Below are 20,912 nucleotides of genomic sequence, written 5' to 3' on the forward strand. Positions count from 1 at the left end.
TGTACCATACTTTAAAGTTTCAGGGGTTATCGATTTCCTTTCGTATCCCCCAGGGGAAGATAACTACAGATAATATTTACACAGTAATTAACCGTATTGGGAAAAAGAGAGGTGGTAATAGTGATGATGGAGTGAAAGTGTGTGACTTGAAGTTGGGTAATCGGTGGTAGCTTTGTAACCTAAGCACGTTCATTAATTGTACTCTGAAAAAAAGAAAGATAGAAAAGTTAAGCAATATTAATGTGTTGGATCATGAAGAGATATGAAGTGTGGATAATGTTAGTAGAGTGAGTTGGCCAGATTAGTTATCTCCTTTTTTTTGTAGTACATTGTTGATAAGTGAGGAGCTGTCAATAATATGTTTAGGCAGTGGTTTCTTTTGGAGGTGTTGATGTGTGATACGGTGGCAATAAATCAGGTCTACTAAGTGTTATTGCTTGAATAGATATAAGGGGGACTATCCTACTCAGCATGAAACTTTTATGCATTAAGTATAACAATATAGCCTTAGAGCCCGCCGTAGCAGGCTATACCGGCCGTTAAAGGCCTTCTTCAGCTCGGGCCTTTAACAAGGGAGCGGGCCTTTAATTGCCGGTAGTCTATTAGAGCATTCGTCCACTTAAGGGCAGAATGTTCTAATAAATAAAACAAAGTCCTCACGGAGCCTGAGGGGATTAAAGTCTGCTCGGGCTCTGTGAGGCCTTTGTTCAGAGAACATTGGAATGTTGCTGCTCTGGCTTTTACCAGCCAGTAAAATTCTGGAGCACTCCATTGTCTGCAATGGATCTTCCGACATTCCAATGTTCTAATAATAATTATAATATGGAAATATGCATAAGTGAGAAGTCCAAGTTTCTGTTTCTTAAAATGGCATAAAAATTACAGAAGGTAGCCTTACAGCTACTGGATCTGAAACATATTGCCACATTAAAGACTTTGAGTGATTACCATTATAGTTTAATTGTCAAAAGGAATTTGATATCTATGTTTTAAAAATCCACTTGGCTGACTTACTGTGGCTTTATCAAGTTAACAAACACTGTTGGTTGCCTGGCTAGATTGGTTGCCGGGCTAGATATTTCTAGACCAGTGTATCTCACCATTGACCAGTCAAAAGGAGGGACTGTAGCTCATGTCTGTTGTATTGTAAGGGAAGGAAGATGACTGCGTACTAAGTGGCGGATATTTTATTTGTATTCTTTAGATAGTAATTAGATTTGGTATGACACTTGAGTCAATCCACCACTGTAATTTTGGGATGCTTATCCTTCATCTTGAATAAAAGAGAGCTTTGAACCCATTATTATTAAAAGGGCTAATAATTAATGCGCTTCTGACATTAGCTAGCTGTTTTATGAAGGTCACACTGAAAATGTTCTCCGGTTTTATACCTTACAATGTTATTTGTTAAGTTGTAATTGTACGCATCTGCAATACATGTTTTTCTTAGTTCAATTTTTTTTTGCAATAGCAGACCTAGGAAAAACATTTAAAATCACTCTGCCACTATGTATACTTCTTGAAATGTTACTCTCAGAGTGAAACTCAAAGATCATTTTGAATGGTCGCCTTTAACTCTTCTTAGATACTCCCGTTACCTTGAAAAGACCTTGTGGGCTTCCTCTTATTCCGTTCGCTGATGCCACACAGAAGCAAAAATGAAAGACAGGCAGCTTCCGTCCATAATAACCTCTCATTAAAAAAAGAAAATACACGAGTCGTACTAAACAAATAATGTACATTTTTTACATAAAAACAAATATGAGCAGACCTCTATACAGGATCTTACAATGTAACAAAATACATAACTTGCCATAAGATCAAGGCTGCCGTCTTTGGGTTTCATTTCTTTTGAGAACAGAAAGCCGCGAACTCTGTCGCGTCAAGAATTTATTTCACCTACCAGAACTTGTGGAATGTTTATAACAGCCCCTAATACATGACAATTTCCCCATGCCTCCAGTCACAATTCCCATACTTAGCCCACCACCCCCTTACCCAATGAAAACAATTTAATATTGCAACAAAGACGCAGATATAAATAATATGCGAAATCAAATGTTTTAAAGTTTAGACTGGGCGCTGAAAGCTCCTCCGATTGTGATCTCTTTCGCCTCTTCTGATGACCTGACTGACTTTCCAGACAAACAATGTCCCACTGAAGGTTTTCATTGGCAAACAGGACAGCTGATGTGTAAGACAATGCCAGGTACTGAAATAGGCCGACAACTTCATGGACTGAGTATTCCAAGCAAGGGAGACGTTTGGGAACAGGAATTTGAATCAAGATCTGGACTTACACGTTGTCTTGGCGCACTGGCGTGCGTGCCCATGATGAAGGGAGTAATGCCTCTTGGACAGACTGCTTGATACGTGGCCAGAATGAGTACATACAGATCTATTAAAAGTCAAGCTTTCTCTTTGTAATAGTAGGACGCACCATGTAAGCACTAAGAATCTGTGAAACATTATTTCATAGTTTTCTATATGGTACGATGGGTTTTGATTCTGATTGGGTGTTCATTTTGAAGTCGAACTTAGATAACAAGTGCAGTGCACCTAACTCGTCATCTTTGCAGTCAAAGTAAACATGTAGCATTTTGTCTTTGATCAGGGTTTCCTGTTTATTTTCTCTTCTCTTATGGGTTTATAAAGCAATGGAATTAGTATCTTGTCCTGCAAAGCTATCTAGAATTTAGAGGTCAACTGGAAAGCCGACACCCACAGCATGGTTTTTGAAGTGGGATCCACAGAACTAACTAAAATAAAATTTACCCAACGTGTGGGTTTAGAGATTGGTTCAGGAGCCGAGGTGTGATCCCAAACCTTGCTTCCATGGTGAACGTGTTGTGTTGCTAAATACATTGCAAACTGCAGAAAATTGTGCAAGGCATTGCACCCGGAGGTAGGTGGCAGGCCAAAACCTTACCTTGCACTCTATTTAACTTTTGCATGTCAATTATTCTGAAGGAGAACCTAGGTGACAGATGAATTTTGCTCTTAATAAGGGTCTCAGGGATGCCATTTATGTAATCAACATGAATGCCAAACACATGTCACTTAACCCCAGTACAACGTTTGCCTCTCATACCAAAGTCCGAAAGAGGTTAAAGATTGGAAACCTGTATTTTTCTCTCTATGGACGTTATCCAGTTTCAATATACATTCTGGATATACATATTATCTGATATCTGATCATTCCTAGGGCCTCTGTTCATGTGACCACATGCTTGAGTCTCCTGATTACATAATACTGAACTATGAGACCTATTCCGAACTTAGATGTTCCAGGAAGTGACTGAAAGGCTTCTTCTATATTAGATCCCTTGAGCTTGGGTCACTCCACACGGACTGTATTTTGACTGAGAAGTCTTAGGAAGCATAATGTAGGGACCAACCAGCACTGAACTGAAGTGATCCATTTCCTGCTGGTATAGTTGCTCAACCTTCAGGTTTTGCATGCCCTGAGATGTTGTTTTTGGCCAAGTAGTGATTAGAGGCCACACGGCCTTGTTCACTTGAAATGTCAGAACAGCCCCACACCTTCAACATGTTTTCCGTATTATTCTAAAGCATCACTGGTTTCTATCTATTATGATTTGAAAAGTGGCCATCTGATTTTTAGGTATCTTCCCAGAGACACACTACATCCCCATGGGGATATTTTGGGATATTTTTGAGTGACAGATGGATGACAACAGTGCTAAAATCCTGTTATTTTCCTAAATTTAACTGAATAGTGTTCTGAAGCTTCCTTCTAGATCACTACTCTAGATCCCGTGTCCTGGCTCTTCTCTGCTCTCTTTTAATGCCCTGGATAAGTACCCCTGTGCTAGCTAATGCTTTGAGCATCTCAGTGGTGCAACTACGATTTGCCTTGTTTCTCAAGTATCTCCTATAATGCATTGGTGTACCTGTTGCTGTGAGTATCACAGTGAACAAAGAGCATGCCATTTGGTCACAATAACCACAATGCAATGGGACAAGAGGATGCAGTCTCAAACCTTGCTCACAATAGGTAACACATGCACATTAATAACGTCAGAAAACACAAGCTGAGAGAATGTGGACTTGACCTTGTTCTCATTCTTCTATCAGCCCCTGAGGATGGTACCTGTCCTATCTAGAACATCCCTGTATATCGATGAAACATAACAGTGATGTTACATAACTGAGAACTTAATCGCATGCATCTGATATTGTGCAGTTGGCACCACATCCACAACGCTGAAGTTCACACGAAGAGAATCTTGGAGGGCCTGGGAGATCCTTATCTCCAGGCAGGATAAGAGAAACACTTGTGAGCTTGCAAAACTCTTCACACACAAGCAAATGTCTAGATTGCACCCTGCACCTTTACAGGTGGAGGGCATCCCGGTGTCGTGGATGAATCCATGCAATAGTAGATTAACAATACTGCCTCTGTAGACCATTTGTTATTAAACGAAAAGGTTACGTTCAAGCAATCGAGTTCATGTTTTAGGTGTGTGTGCCACAGATCAGTGGCAGTTGCGCACATCCAGTCTAAATCCTGCGTCTTACTTTTGGTCAAAAGGAGTAATGCTTCTGCAGTGTGCTCCAGCTTTAACAGATGAGACCAACAGCTACAAAGGAATGATTTTTTTAAGTTTTGAAAAACTGTTTGCTTCAGTTTGCCATCTCCGTTTTTGTGAAAATTGCACCTTGGTATTTAATTATTGATAGACTTGTCTATGGAACGAGATGCCTGCACACCCTTTTATTATGCTACAGTGTCTTTGGGTTAAGGTTTGCTCTGGAATGTGGAAGAGACCATACAAGCCTAGGCCAGAAGCAACCTTGGCCATAACCAGTGGAATAATTCAACAGACACTTCTGACGTCCTTGAGAATCACCAGGCTGGGAGATCCCAGGTGATGTCACATGGCTAGCTGTCACCACTAGACATATATGGGAGAAGCACTGGTCTTGGACAGACAGCAGGAGCCGTGGAAAGTGCAGATGAACAGGCACTGGATACTGCGGGCCCTAAACATCCTTGTTGAGTGTAGTTCACGCCACTTATCAGAAACAGGATTCCTGGGACTCTGGGTCATTGTGTATGGGAAGCTTCTCCAGCTCTTGGTTGTGCCCGTTGTGCAGGACAGAGTATCTGAGAAAGAAGAAAAACAAGAGAAAGGAGAATATTAACAAGTAGGTTAAGGTAAGGAAAACACAAGAAAAGCCACTCAGATTTTCAGGTCAGTGCACTGAAGGATTAACAAATCACACATTATTAATTATTTATTTAGGAACACTTATGAGGTCATCTGATTCTTGAGTTGGAAAAAGATGGATCTAAAACATACAGGGCCTTATTTATACTTTTTGGTGCAAAACTGAGTTAGTGCAGTTTTGCACCAAAAAGTTTTGCACCGGCTTGCACCATTTTTTAGCACCAGCTGGGCACCATATTTATGGAGTGGTGCAAGCCGGTGCAAAGGGTAGGCTAGCTCTAAAAAAAAATTACGTTAGGCAGGTTTGAGTCAAAATAAATGATTCTGACCAGATTAGCATAATTTTTTGACGCTAAGGGGCATATTTATACTCTGTTTGCACTGAATTAGCGTCATTTTTTTTCAACTCTAATTCAGTGCAAAACTAACTCCATATTTATACTTTGGTGCTAGACCCGTCTAGCGCCAAATTTATGGAGTTAAAGTCATTTTTTGGAAGGGGAAACCTACCTTTCCTTAATGAGATGCAAGGTAGGCGTTCCCGTGCAAAAAATGACTCTATGGCCCTAACGCCATATTTATACTCCCAAGCAAAAAAAGGTGCAAGGGAGGGAGGAGGGGTTAAAAAATGGGGCAAAGCTTGCTTTGCCCCATTTTTTAAGACCTGGGTCAGGGCAGGCGTCAGGGGCCTGTGGGCCTATTTCCATGGTGGAACACCATGGAATAAGCCCACAGGTGCCCTCCCCAGGCCCCATGGGCACCCCAACTCACACTAGAGGGACTGCGAGGATGGGGGCACCCCAGGTAAGTACAGGTAAGATTGCATTTTATTTTTGAAAGTGCCATAGGGGGCCCTGGAATGGGCCCCCATACATGGCACAGGGTGAAATGGCCATGCCCAGGGGACCCCTGTCCTCTATGCTGCCCATTGAGGTGGTGGGCATGACTCCTGCCTTTTCTAAGGCAGGAGTCATGTGGCATGGTAGGTTTAGCACCATAAAATGACGCTAATCTGGTTAGAGTCATTTTTTTTTACTCTAACCTGCCTAAAGCCATTTTATGGTGCTAAACCCTCTTCTTCTATACTGCTCGCCCCACCCGACTAAAGTAATTTTTTTAAACTCTAGCCTACCCTTTGCACCGGCTTGCACCATTCCATAAATATGGTGCCTGGCTGGTGCACAGAAATGGTGCAAGCTGGTGCTAAACTTTTTAGTACAAAACTGAGTTAGTGCAGTTTTGCAGCAAAAAGTATAAATAAGGGGCAATATTTTTTAAGTTTGCGCCACTTTTGCGTCAAAAAACGACGTTAACACAGCGCAAAAAAAGTATAAATCAGGGCCTTGGTGCTAGACGGGTCTAGCACCAAAGTATAAATATGGAGTTAGATTTGCACCGAATTAGAGTAAAAAAAAAATTACGCTAATTCGGTGCAAACAGAGTATAAATATGCCGCAGAGTATAAATATGCCCCTAAATATGGCGTTAAGGTCATAGAGTCATTTTTTGCACGGGAACGCCTACCTTGCATCTCATTAGGGCAGGTAGGTCTCCACTTTCAAAAAATGACTTTAACTCCATAAATTTGGTGCTAGAGGGGTCTAGCACCAAAGTATAAATATGGAGTTAGTTTTGCACCAAATTAGAGTAAAAAAAAATGACACTAATTTGGTGCAAACAGAGTATAAATATGCCCCACAGATTCTTACATCACCTTCCAAGTTGTGTAGCAATGCGAAAGCTACCTAACATATCCTTTCACTATACCCAGAAGCAGTACACCCTCCACTGCAAGGGACCCACCCCATCTTCTGCATCATGTTTCCATTTTTTCAAGCTTATGTGGCATATTTTCTGCAGTCTCTCTGGGTGCACATCCCATCAGGCGTGAGCTCAATTTCCAATTGATGTTGCCTTACAATACCTTTAACAAAAATATTTGTTGAAAGAAGCTTTGAAAAATCTTGCCTATGTGGATGCTATTTCAATTTCAAGGAAGAATGGCTTTTCATGCTCATGAGCAAAAATCTGTTTAGGATTGTTAAAAAAGTTTCCAACTGTTTGTTAAGATGCAGTATAATAGCTTCGCAATTTTCTTTCAAAAATAGGATTATTTGTTAAGCAGTTGTAAGTACTACTTCTGAAGTATTACCAAGCATTGGCAACCTTTTTACATGTCAAAAGCTATTTCTATTTTATTAACAAATAGGCTTTATTTTTTGTGTGAAAAAACTAATGTAAATCGCATTTGTAAGTTGCAACATTAGTGTAAGCAATTAAATATATTGGACCTGATTCACAAACTGCACTTTGTAGCACTACTCTGACAAACTGCAATTTACAAATCTAGTGGGAAATCTCCAAGTCCAGCTTCACCTCTCCTATCTTTTCCATATGGAGATCGCCACACATATAAGTTTATTACTCAGGTCCTGATTACAAGTGCAGGGCTAAATTCCGATCCCTTTGCAAAGCTTGTTTTTACAGGGATTGGAATTATGAGTTGTGTGATAATGATCACACCTTCACAGTTTGCCCCATGATAAATTTTGACGGACCAATCTTAATGAAATTTATCTAGTGGAAAGGTCCATAAAAAAGGCAAAACATGTGAAATCCATTGTGTTGAATACTGATTCCGCATGTTATGCTACATTTACAAGATAAAAACTAGAAATAGGAGGAATTTACCACATAAGATAAATACCTGTCCCTGAGAGTAATGGTATTTACCACAGCTGGTAAATTCTTCATACAAATCCATCTAACTTGCAATGAGGGCCTTAGTAGTAAATGTGGGCGGGACCAAGGATAATGGCTGGAAACAGGGGACATGTTATTAAACAATAAGAGCAGTTTAGAGGGAGACATATCAATACAAACACCCACCCACAGAAGAGCAAGACCAATTGCTATTCAGAAAAAAACTACACTTGTAAAGTTACAACGGCAAAAAGGCCACAAAACAGTCAAATGTTTCCTAAATTTACTCCAACCCAGACTTGGAGGACATCGGGCACAACTCATGGCCACTCACAGGTACTACAAAACACTCCCAGAGAAAATAATGTAGGCAGGGACTTGAAATAACACCACATAAGAAACAATGGTGAATTAATTAAGTTATTTTGACTTTTAAAAAACACACACATGCACACACACACACACACATTTAATATTTTATCATTTTAAAAGTAATTTATTTACTTATTTTTAACAAAACTAGCATATTTGAAATTAATTAAAACACAATTTTTGCTTACTTTATTTCAACATTAATTACATATTAAAATGATTTTGAAAGGAGAATGTTTTTAAATAAACTTTATTATTTTCTTTACACTTTACCATATGGAGATCTTAACCAGTTGGTGGGGATCTCTGTATATGAGTGGACAGTTATTAGTAGTGTCTTTACACTTATAAATTCTGTCTTATGTGTTCTCACACCCTGGTTTCAGGGAATGGCATCTTTACTTAGGTGTTTATCTGCATTGAAAAATGTGTGGCAAAAAGTGCACATTTGCACCTAGGTGAAAGAGGAAAGAACATGCCAGTAAACCTACATGTGTAAATGAGTTATGAAAAATAAAAGCAGACTATTGAGTCACTTAAGGGTGGAAAAAACGTTGTTAGTCTTTTTTTATACTTTGCTGTTCACAACTCTTAGGTTTCATACGTTGCCTCAAGAAAATGCACAAGTTGTGCATCATTGAGTAACTTATGCCACCTTTATATTTTCTAATCAAATACAAAATATAATGGGTATTCTGAAAAAAATCCTTTAATATCATACATTACATGTCTGTTTTGCAATACATTTATTGTTTGGTTTTAGTTAAAATATATTGTTTAGCAAGTTAACATGTGACAACTTATCTTTTTGTATTTAAAAAAAATGTAAATAACAGCCAACATGTAATTCTAAGGCAATACGAATGATATGATCAAAACTGCAATTATTCATTTTTATATTATTTATATTTTATTTTATTAATTAAAATTTATAATATAGACAAATGTATTTTATGCCATTATGTAGTTGGCAATGAATAGTATGAATGTGTGAAGGTAAGTTACACATGTGTGCATAATACACAAAAGCATGCATGCCTAACCTTATTTACAGCTTGAGGTTGTTTAAAAATGAAGCATGACAAAGGTACTAACAGAACTGCATATTTTGATTCAATCCATACATCAGTGTTTATGAGTAATAATGAGTAGGAAAATGCAAATAATAATGGTGCACATTTGTGTGATGTCAGATTTCATGTATTGCCCATATTGCCTATAAGTTAAAATTCACAAAGATTTGTATATTCTTTTTTGATGTCAGCCCTACGTTAATCATGAAAAAGAGTGCACAAAGTAAAAAATAGAAATGTCATGTTGTGTCATGTAAAGATATTTTTGTGGGATAGAAAAAATATTTTTTATTTTTTGGTACAATATTTTGAAAGACAGTGATCACACAAGTGGTACTGTTGTGCATCCATTTTTAGCTATAGTTTTATTCACGTATTTTAGCAAACTAGGCCTGCCGCTGTGCACTTTAACCTAGGTATATTTTATTTTAGCTTTATTTTAACACTAGCCACATTTGCGGTCTTGTTTTATTTTCTCTATCCAGCTGTTCTTTGCCTAGGTCAGCACTGTGTTCTTAAACAAGACATTTCTTTCACTTTGTGCTTTTCTCAAGGCTGCAGTAAGATAGGTTGCCGGCAAAAGTGGTATGCTTTGTCTCCAGTCTACACAGAAACATACACACTCTTATGTGGGGATTTTTTTCTTGGAACATCAGATGTTTTAATATAAAAACACTACTATGACCCATGTACGTTAGAGGGAGATTCCAGCCAGATGACCACGACTGTATGCTGATTGCTGATTGCTTCGCTATAGCTACTTATGTAGACTACTGTTTTTTTGCTTAGGTATGAGGGATGATGTCTTCCCAGGGGGAACCTGAAAGTCAGAATTAGAGCTTAACATGCAGTGTTCTAACATAGCTTAGGTAGGAACTATCCCTACGAACCTTAGTGACAGTATGGTAGTGGTACTCTTGTGTTTTACTCTCCTTGTCACAATTTTAATCTTATTGTAATTTTAATCTTATTGTGCTTTATCGTCATAGTTATTGCAATACATGCTTTATTATCTAAGATGCAGTTACTTCAATAAAATCCTATTGAACTATACTCTGCTTCTGATTGTCCTTGCATATATGAGACTAATGTAACTGAGAGAAACGGATGAGATCTGAGTGACCACGATTCCCCTGAGGAGTCATGTATGTCATGCTCCCAGTTGACCCAATCATCCCTGCTCTTGGGTGGAGATGAGGAACTGCTAATTAGCCAGAACAATCTTGGATTAGGCTGACAGGTGTCAGATGGTGGGGATCAGACTCAGCCCCCCGCAGTGCAGGTGATTCTGCTGCCCGAATAATGATAATGATAGGATAATGAGAACCTACGCAACAGTACAAGTTATGCCAGTGGCATAATGTACGCCAGTTGCCATACATTTCCATTTGCATTAATGACTCTTTTTTGTGAATTGCATTAATATAAGATTACATCTTAAGACATTGTTAGGTTACCTCTCATTGACCTAACTATTTTTGTGAACTGCAATATCAGCCATAAGTTAAGAACCTGCTAAACTTAATTTTAGATTATTGTAAGTCACAACACTTTTATGAATATCCCCATAAGTCTTTAGCATACTAGTCACCTGTTAAAACAAAGATATCAAATATTAAAAACCGTTTTAAAACTCCAAAGTGACATGCATCACATTTTAGAAAAGTGTGTTGTTCTTTTTACAAATACAGGAGGGATATATCTGACTGTTGAACAAAAATAAAACCTATATTGTCATAGGCATAAATGCCTAGCAAAGAATACAACATTTTTCAAGAATGTTAACAAATTTGCTCAACTTTTTAAAAGGTTGGACTTGTTTCTCAAAATGTTATGAATTATGTGCGTACCTCTTTAGTTCACAATAAACCTTTTTTACATCATTTTGAAAGAAATATGTACTTAAAAAAAAAAAGCTATTATGGACAAATTTCAAAATTTGAAAATGTTAAAAAAGAATCACAAATATTATGAAGGACTGAAAGTAAATGTTATATTGCATTGATCTCTAAAATTTGGAGATTGGTATCTACTATAGAAAAAAAGGTACACCACTTAGCATTACATCAATATCATAAAAAGAAACGCTCATCATGAGACTGAGTGACAGACTTACTGAGAGCTTGCACTGTCCTTGCATTAAGCAAAGTGACACAAGACATTGAAAACCCTTAACTGGGATTTACAAAGCCACGCAAGGCCACCCTCCATGGCTCTGCAGGGTTCAGTAAATAAAAAGTACTGAAAGGCAGCACATTTCGCTTTGCAATGGGTGACTGCTTACCTTCGACCAACTCCGAGCAGAACATGGGGTACGCCCAGGCCAATTCCTTATGTACAGTCAAATCCAGAACACCTGCTGTGCTCTTTGGTCCAAAATGGACGATGAGCGATGAGTCCTGGATTCCCGTGGTCCTACAGATGCTGTTCCAGGTGGGAACTGGGAGGAACCTCAACACCTGGGTCAACAAGGCACTCAGGGAGCACACCCGACCCACATTTGTGGCACTGCGCTCTAAGTGGGATGATGACATTGGGAGGGTGCTACATGATAAGGAGTGGGAACAGGCCTTGGAATTCCCCCAAACAGTTGCCCAGAATGCATGGTTCAAAAACATTCAGTATTTCATCCTACATCGGTTGTACCTTACACCTGACCAACTCAATTGCTACTTCCTCCATGCATACCTCCGCTTCCGCTGGTGCCAGTCAACATCCGCTGACCTGCGCCATATGCTCCGGTCCTGTCCATCCATTTCCCACTATTGGTCCTACATACACAAGGCCCTGTGTGGCAACACAGAGCTCCCTGATGTTGCCTCATGGGAGGCTGGTGCCTTGGTCATCGTCAAACTCCGGAAACGGCATACCTGTTTTGCCAGCTTGGCTCTATTATTGGCAAAAAGGACTCTGACTAAGCACGGGAGGGCGCCATCAGCACCGCCAGTGCAAGCGTGGTGTGGGGTGGTCTGTAAGTAGGGAAAGGCTGAGGGTGAGGCCTTCAATATGAAGAGGCCTGTCAACTATGCAAATGTCCCTTCTCTGATGCTTGGGACACACTAATAGACCAATTTGACCAGCTTCCCTCTTCCCCTGCAGCTTCTTCCCCTACCCAGCTCTGGGACCAGACAAACACGTGCTCCATCCTGGGGACCCCACTCACAAGCACCCTGATCCTGCCTACCACATCCCAAAGACCCTTCCCCCATTACAACACTTATCGGGCATATGCCCTTCACCCCCCCCCATGCCCAAGAAGATCACATTCCCCACAGGCTCTGCTAGGAAGGTTGGGGCACCGACAACATTCCACAACACAGCCAGCCCACCGCTTCCTCAACACGCACTGATCCTCTTTCTTACAACCTAGCCCGCCAGTTTACCATCCCCTGATCTTCTTTAGTACAGTTTCATAGGGCACTCCTGCAGGACTTGCCCCTCACCATGGGTAGACCATCACTCTTTAGGCGACCTGGGCCAGCCCCACATGGTAGTCATCAGGCCGTCACTCACATGATCGTTTACTCTTGCTATATATTTACACTTTTGCCGACATTACAGTATGTGCCTACATTAATGTGAACCTATCTGTTTTACAAAATCTTTATAAAAACAGTTTTTTTTAAGGAAATACACAGTGATAACCCCATCCCGCTGCTTATGTATGTTGGCTCTCTATGCCACATTGTATATACAATATTTAGGCCCAGTTTCAAGCCGGCCTAGCGCCTCCTTGCACCACATTAGCGTCATTTTTTTCCGCTAATATGGCCCAAAAAGGACAAAATAGCCACCCCAGATTTACAAAGTGGCACAATTCATGTATTGCGCCGCTTTGTAACCCCTTGCGCCACATTATGCCTGCGCCAGGCATAATGTTTGCAAGGGGGGCATTCCCACGTAGGGATGCTCAGAAAGGGGCAAGGCAGGGGTCACAGCTGCAACCTCTTGGGACCCCTAAACAACATCCATGGGAGAAGCTGTCAGCCTACCTTCTTATGCACTGGGCCTACAGTACAGTATGCATTTGGTTTCTGGAATCCAGACAGGTGCCTGGCTTTCAGTCTATGGTCACATTATCTTCAAAGTATTTAGTGGGAGCAAAGAAAGACTAGAATACAGTCCTTTCCAATAAGATTATTATTGAGAATATCAATTTATACTGACTTTGTACATGTTCAGATTTTTTTGTGTATTCATCCCCCAAATCCAGACAGCTAAACAACTTGGCTTAGAAATATTTGTAGGACTGACACACAGATCACAGAAAAAAGTGTATTTTCCTGAGTAAAGAGGGAGTGAGTAGTGGTACATAGCATTCAGCCTATAATTAACGGACAGAGGAAGGTTGCATGGTTCCAGAAGACACAAACGATTTTACCAGGTGAAGATCTGATTTTTGCTTGCAAAAATAAATAACTCACACACCTTAATTTACACCTAAATCACAGTGTGAAAAAGGTGTAATGTAAATGTATTAGGTGCACTGGAGGTTCATTAAATCTATTGTACTGATTTGCACCATTCATATAGTGCTTCCTACCCCAATGTGCAGCACTAAAGCATGTGCCTCCATGGGTAGCACGTTACACCAGTGGCTTTTAACCTGTGGTTCGGGGACCTCTGGGGTTCCGCAACACATACCCATGGAGACTGTTAATGCTCAGAAAATCAATGAATAAAGAAGTAATGTGTAAAACTGAAAATTGTCAACCACTCTGTAAATTTGAAGGAATTGGAAATTAGAGGCTAAAAATTTAGGTGATGTCCTCAGGCCGGTTTGGGGTGGAGTGCAAGTGCATCAGACCGAATATAGGGGCATATTTATGGTGCTCCTAACGCCACCTTGCACCACATTTGTGTCATTTTTAAAAAATGCAAATGTGGCATGAAGGTGGCATTTCCCATTTGCCATATTTAAAAAGTGGCACAATGCAAACATTGTGCCACTTTGTAATCCTTGTTCCACATTATGCCTGCACCTGGCATAATGTATGCAAGGGGTGCTTTCCCACATAGGGAGGCCCAGAAAAATGGCACAGTGAAATTTACTATATTTCACTGCACCATTTTTAGTGTCATAATTAACGCTTGCCTAAGGCAGAAGTTAAGATGACAGTCCTATTGAAACAATGGGCCTCCCTGTGCTTTGCTACATTAGCGCCATCATTTATGAGCTACTCTAGTAAAGTGCCAAATTAGAACCATAAATTATGATGCTAATGTGGACACAACCACCATGGTGCACTGTATTGTAAATACGGTGCACACATGGGGGGTGATTCTAACATTGGCGGGCGGCGGAGGCCGCCCGCCAATTTTCCCCCTCCAAAATACCGCTCCGCGGTCAAAAGACCGCTGAGGGTATTTTGGGATTTGCCCTGGGCTGGCGGGCGGCCGCCAAAAGGGTCAGAATCACCCCCATGGTGTCAATAGGGGATGCAATGGGGTGCTACAAAAGTGACACAATATGAATGATGCGCCCCTTTTCCATAAATAGGCCCCAGAGTGTGGCAATGTGTGGCCTCAACTTAACTTAGAAAAGCTCCAGCCTTCACATTAGGAGTAAACAATTTTATATTAGATTCTGAATTCAATAAAGTATTTCATCATTTGTGTATTTGCTTGATGAATGCATGCTTCTGTATTTTTGTGTATAGCCTTGCTTTCAAATCATCAAAATTGCTTAGATTGAGGCCCATGGATTCAAGTAATGATTTAGTGGGGGTCTACAGATTACAACAATGATTCAATTAGGGTCCCTCGATTCCACTAATGATTAAGTGAGAGTTCACGGAAGTCGAAAGGGTAAGAACTACTGTGCTACACAATGTAGCGTGTGTGGTTGAAAGGAAATTGTCTTTGTTTTGATTCTATGTGGGAAGCTGCCTATTTGTACATAGGTCGGTTCGCAAAATAATAGAATAGCAGGAAAAAGTTGATACACAATTTGCAACCACATTTCTTGCAACAATATATCCTGTAGAATTCAGCTCCTAGATTGTAGGTTGCTCTAATTTCAGGAAATAACTCATTCAAACAGGGGAGTGTATAAGAAGGAGAAAACAGGTCTGCCAGGTTGTAGACTGATTCTGCAATGTTGAAACTGGGACTCCTGGGTAATTTTACAGTAGGATAAATAGGAAATACTGCAAAAGAGTTGGGGAACAATGAGGAAATATGATTGGGTGGTGAAATTTCACTGGCTAGTGCACTGGACAAACCTGGAACCTCAACCACCACCTCCTTAGAACAGCCCTGGACCTGGGAAAATTGTACATGAAGAGGACTCTGCTGGAATAAGACTCCTGACTCCTGATGAAATAAAATGACTCACTGAAGAATTTAAGAACTTGAGGATGCCTGGCTGCTGCTGCAAACGAGGGACTGGATTTGCTCCCCAAGGGTCAAGGGGTTGACCTCCTTCTTGTCTGATTCAGGGACATAAAAACCCAGAAGAACTCTACAGCAACAGGGCCCAGCTGACTGAAGAGGGCTGAACCCTGGAGCAGACATGACAGAGGGTACACCTCTTGCTAAAAGTCTTCTCCAAGGACATAGGGGTTACGGGACTGACCTGAAGGAACTTTCTCAGTAGTTAGAGAAAAGTAGACCTTTTCCACCTTCAAAGGGCCAGGACAATGTGCTGATGCTTCCCCAGCAAGGTCACACTGAAGACAGGTAAGAAACCCAGATATGCCAAGCTTAGAATATTTTTCTGTGCTGAAAACCACTTCTGCAGGACCTGATGGTAAAGGTATCTGGATTTGTGGAGTCCTATGCATCTACAGCTTCCAACCTTGCAAACGGGTGGCTTTTGATTTTCAAAAATAAAAAGAGGTAAAACTTGGGAGCAGAGTGAGGCATCAAATCTTTCCCACTGGCAAAGCACCCACAAAATCCAACCTTGCCCTACTCAAGCTTTTGGTTGTCAAAACCACCAGCTTCAGCACGATCTTGACTATAGCAGATCTAACTTCAAGAAACCCTGGCAAGTCTTAGCCTAGAACATAGCCCTTCAGGAAGATCCTGATATTCGTTTCAGAAAGCAAGTCCCAAAGGAAAACCTTTTACCAGCATAACCCATTCGAAGGATCTGACCTCTTCTCCATCCTGTATGGCCTGAAATTGCCCTGCATGCATACGGTGGGGGCAGCCCAGAGAGCCCACCCCTGGCTGCTCTCAAAGGCCTCCCACACGGGCAGCACTCCTTTGTGCTGCTGCAGGAGCTGGCAGGTTTCTTCTGCTCTGTTTTGTCCTGCTGGCAGGGCACGGCAACTCGTGGCAGCCTCTGGCTTCCCCCAGTCATGGGCATGGGGAGTGGGACAGCCATGCCACATATGTGGGAGTTCAACGGCACTCCCCATTCTGTCTTTTAATCCTGTGTCCCAAGGATGGTGTCCTGGGACCCTCCACTGCTTCCTTTGCACTTAATGAATGTGAGAGCACTTTTCCATCTATTTTGGCAATTGGGGGCCTGGAGTTGGAGTTCCAGGCCCCGAGTTAAATGAAACGGCCTCGGGATGGGGTTCCCAGGCCCATTGGATGCTGAAGAGGCCCCACGCAAGCCCCCTCCCAGCCTTAAAGTCGTAATTTCTTCTGGCGCCAACCCCCCAGGGCCTGGCCCGCCATGGGGGTTTAGAAAGACTCAGGCAGCAGAGCTCCATGCACTCCGGCCTTGCTGGGAAGGTTAAGGGATCAATCCCTTTGAGGCTCATATCTTGGGCCCTGCTGAGATGTTTTGCTTGTCTCTGGTCTCGTTTTGCTTCTGGTAGCGAGCCCTAGCCACCAGGAGCATTTTCCTTAGGCCTCCTGGCATTAAAGGCAATGAACTTTGCAGGGAGCTGGTTTCACTGGCTCCTTGCACTAGCCTTTCTCCTTGTTTTTCTCCTCCTCGGAGCAGTGGCTCAGTCTTCCCCAACTAGTCCTTCCCTGGACCTGAGGAGAGCCCCACTGGGCCTGGGGTAATTAGAGTCAGAGTCTCTAGTCTAGGTGGCCATCAGGGGTTCTTCCTTTCAATTGTTCAAGGTGGCGGCCTCCAGTTTCAGTGTCCCAGCGAAAAGCACACCCAACAGGGCTCTCTCCCTTGTGCAGGACCATTTAAGTAGGGGTGGAAGGTTCCAGCAGGGATGCACCTCTCGTCTGTCCAGGGGTGTCCCATCACCTTGCCACCCCTGTCCCAACCTTCCTGCTTAGCTTGCTAGTATATTTAAAAATGACTTCACTCAGGAGTCACTTGCCACATCTGCTCCAGGGGACTGAGCACCACCCCTGGTTGACATCACTGCCAGGTCCTTCCCCAGCACATGTTCAGATGAGCCCCTGCTGGTTTGGCTCCAGAGGTCAGAGCTCCCTCCTTTGTTTAGTGGGCTTGGGCAGGCCCCCTTCCCGGCACAGTGTGTCACATGGCTGATTGATGTAGGGCATTCCATCCCGCCCCCTTCCCCCCTCAGGAGCTGAGTTAAGCACTGTTAATTGCTCCTTTTGCGTGAGGAGGCCTTTGTTCCTGCTACTAGGGAAAATTGTGATTAACTTGGCAAAGCAGAGTGAGAAAAGGCTTAGGCTCTGATCCTGAGCTGAACTAGAGAAATATGACATTCCCGGATGTAGGAGGCTGGACTGGCTTGTAGTGAGTACCAAGGGGGTACTTACACCTTGCACCAGGCCCAGGTATCCCTTATTACTGTATAGGGTGTCTAGCAGCTTAGGCTGATAGATAATGGTAGCTTAGCAGAGCAGCTTAGGCTGAACTAGGAGACGAGTGAAGCTCCTACAGTACCACTAGTGTCACTTGCACAATATCATAAGAAAACACAATACACAGATATACTAAAAATAAAGGTACTTTATTTTTATGACAATATGCCAAAGTATCTCAGTGAGTACCCTCAGTATGAGGATAGCAAATATACACAAGATATATGTACACAATACCAATGAATATGCAGTATAGTCTTAGAAAACAGTGCAAACAATGTATAGTTACAATAGGATGCAAAGGGGACACATAGGGATAGGGGCAACACAAACCATATACTCCAAAAGTGGAATGCGAACCACGAATGGACCCCAAACCTATGTGACCTTGTAGAGGGTCGCTGGGACTGTAAGAAAACAGTGAGGGTTAGAAAAATAGCCCACCCCAAGACCCTGAAAAGTGAGTGCAAAGTGCACTAAAGTTCCCCAAAGAGCACAGAAGTCGTGATAGGGGAAATCTGCAGGAAAGACACAAACCAGCAATGCAACAACAATGGATTTCCAAACGAGGGTACCTGTGGAACAAGGGGACCAAGTCCAAAAGTCACAAGCAAGTCGGAGATGGGCAGATGCCCAGGAAATGCCAGCTGTGCGTGCAAAGAAACTGCTACTAGGCAGTAGAAGCTGAGGATTCTGCAGGAACGACAAGGGCTAGAAACTTTCCCTTTGGAAGATGAATGTCCCACGTCGTGAAGAGTTGTGCAGGAGTGTTTTCCCGCCAAAAAACCACCAACAAGCCTTGCTAGCTGCAAATCGTGCAGTTAGGGATTTTGGATGCTGCTGTGGCCCAGGAAGGACCAGGATGTCCCCAATTGCGTCAGGGGACAGAGGGGGCACCCAGCAAGACAAGGAGCTCTCTCAGAAGCAGGCAGCACCCGCAGAAGTGCCGGAACAGGCACTACAAAGTGGAGTGAAATGGTGCTCACCCGAAGTTGCACAAGAGAGTCCCACGCCGCCGGAGGACAACTCAGGAGGTCGTGCAATGCAGGTTAGAGTGCCGTGGACCCAGGCTTGGCTGTGCACAAAGGATTTCCGCCGGAAGTGCACAGAGGCCGGAGTAGCTGCAAAAGACGTGGTTCCCAGCAATGCAGTCTGGCTTGGGGAGGCAAGGACTTACCTCCACCAAACTTGGACTGAAGAGTCACTGGACTGTGGGAGTCACTTGGACAGAGTTGCTGGATTCAATGGACCTCGCTCGTCGTGCTGAGAGGAGACCCAGGGGACCAGTGATGCAGTTCTTTGGTGCCTGTGGTTGCAGGGGGAAGATTCCGTCGACCCACTGGAGATTTCTTCGGAGCTTCTAGTGCAGAGAGGAGTCAGAATACCCCCACAGCATGCACCACCAGGAAAACAGTCGAGAAGGCGGCAGGATCAGCGTTACAAGGTCGCAGTAGTCGTCTTTGCTACTTTGTTGCAGTTTTGCAGGCTTCCAGCGCGGTCAGCAGTCGATTCCTTGGCAGAAGGTGAAGAGAGAGATGCAGAGGAACTCTGATGAGCTCTTGCATTCGTTATCTGAGGAATTCCCCAAAGCAGAGACCCTAACTAGCCAGAAAAGAGGGTTTGGCTACTTAGGAGAGAGGATAGGCTAGCAACAACTGAAGGAGCCTATCAGAAGGAGTCTCTGATGTCACCTGCTGGCCCTGGCCACTCAGAGCAGTCCAGTGTGCCAGCAGCACCTCTGTTTCCAAGATGGCAGAGGTCTGGAACACACTGGAGGAGCTCTGGGCACCTCCCAGGGGAGGTGCAGGTCAGGGGAGTGGTCACTCCCCTTTCCTTTGTCCAGTTTCGCGCCAGAGCAGGGCTGAGGGGTCCCTGAACCGGTGTGGACTGGCTTATGCAGAAATGGGCACCATCTGTGCCCATGAAAGCATTTCCAGAGGCTGGGGGAGGCTACTCCTCCCCTGCCTTAACACCTTTTTCCAAAGGGAGAGGGTGTAACACCCTCTCTCTGAGGAAGTCCTTTGTTATGCCATCCTGGGCCAAGCCTGGCTGGACCCCAGGAGGGCAGAAACCTGTCTGAGGGGTTGGCAGCAGCAGCAGCTGCAGTGAAACCCCTGAAAAGGCAGTTTGGCAGTACCAGGGTCTGTGCTACAGACCCGTGGGATCATGGGATTGTGCCAACAATGCCAGGATGGCATAGAGGGGGCAATTCCATGATCTTAGACATGTTACATGGCCATATTCGGAGTTACCATTGTGAAGCTACACATAGGTAGTGACCTATGTGTAGTGCACGCGTGTAATGGTGTCCCCGCACTCACAAAGTCCGGGAAATTTGCCCTGAACAATGTGGAGGCACCTTGGCTAGTGCCAGGGTGCCCACACACTAACTAACTTTGCACCTAACCTTTACCAGGTAAAGGATAGACATATAGGTGACTTATAAGTTACTTAAGTGCAGTGGTAAATGGCTGTGAAATAACGTGGACGTTATTTCACTCAGGCTGCAGTGGCAGGCCTGTGTAAGAATTGTCAGAGCTCCCTATGGGTGGCAAAAGAAATGCTGCAGCCCATAGGGATCTCCTGGAACCCCAATACCCTGGGTACCTCAGTACCATATACCAGGGAATTATAAGGGTGTTCCAGTATGCCAATGTGAATTGGTAAAATTGGTCACTAGCCTCTTAGTGACAATTTGGAAAGAAATAAGAGACCATAACCACTGAGGTACTGGATAGCAGAGCCTCAGTGAGACAGTTAGTCATAACACAGGTAACACATTTAGGCACACTTATGAGCACTGGGGCCCTGGCTGGCAGGGTCCCATTGACACATACAACTAAAACAACATATATACAGTGAAAAATGGGGG

The 20,912-nt window shown here is 43.0% G+C and overlaps 1 protein-coding gene across 3 annotated transcripts in view; it reads right to left on the reverse strand.

The window, feature by feature from the left end:
• Nucleotides 1-1,719: 1,719 nt before the first annotated feature.
• Nucleotides 1,720-20,912, reverse strand: part of HTR4 (5-hydroxytryptamine receptor 4) — a 1,500,331-nt gene continuing 1,481,138 nt past the window's right edge. For 2 of the 3 annotated variants that reach the window (XM_069244598.1, XM_069244601.1), the window contains exon 8: nt 1,723-5,131. In XM_069244598.1, coding sequence (XP_069100699.1) covers nt 5,044-5,131 — 88 coding nt within the window. In that variant the 3' untranslated portion in view covers nt 1,723-5,043. Of the gene's footprint in view, nt 5,132-20,912 lie in introns of all 3 variants that reach the window. The other variant, XM_069244600.1, reaches the window with a different exon arrangement.

Source organism: Pleurodeles waltl, chromosome 7 (assembly GCF_031143425.1).
Source record: "Pleurodeles waltl isolate 20211129_DDA chromosome 7, aPleWal1.hap1.20221129, whole genome shotgun sequence".
Lineage (NCBI taxonomy): Eukaryota > Metazoa > Chordata > Amphibia > Caudata > Salamandridae > Pleurodeles > Pleurodeles waltl.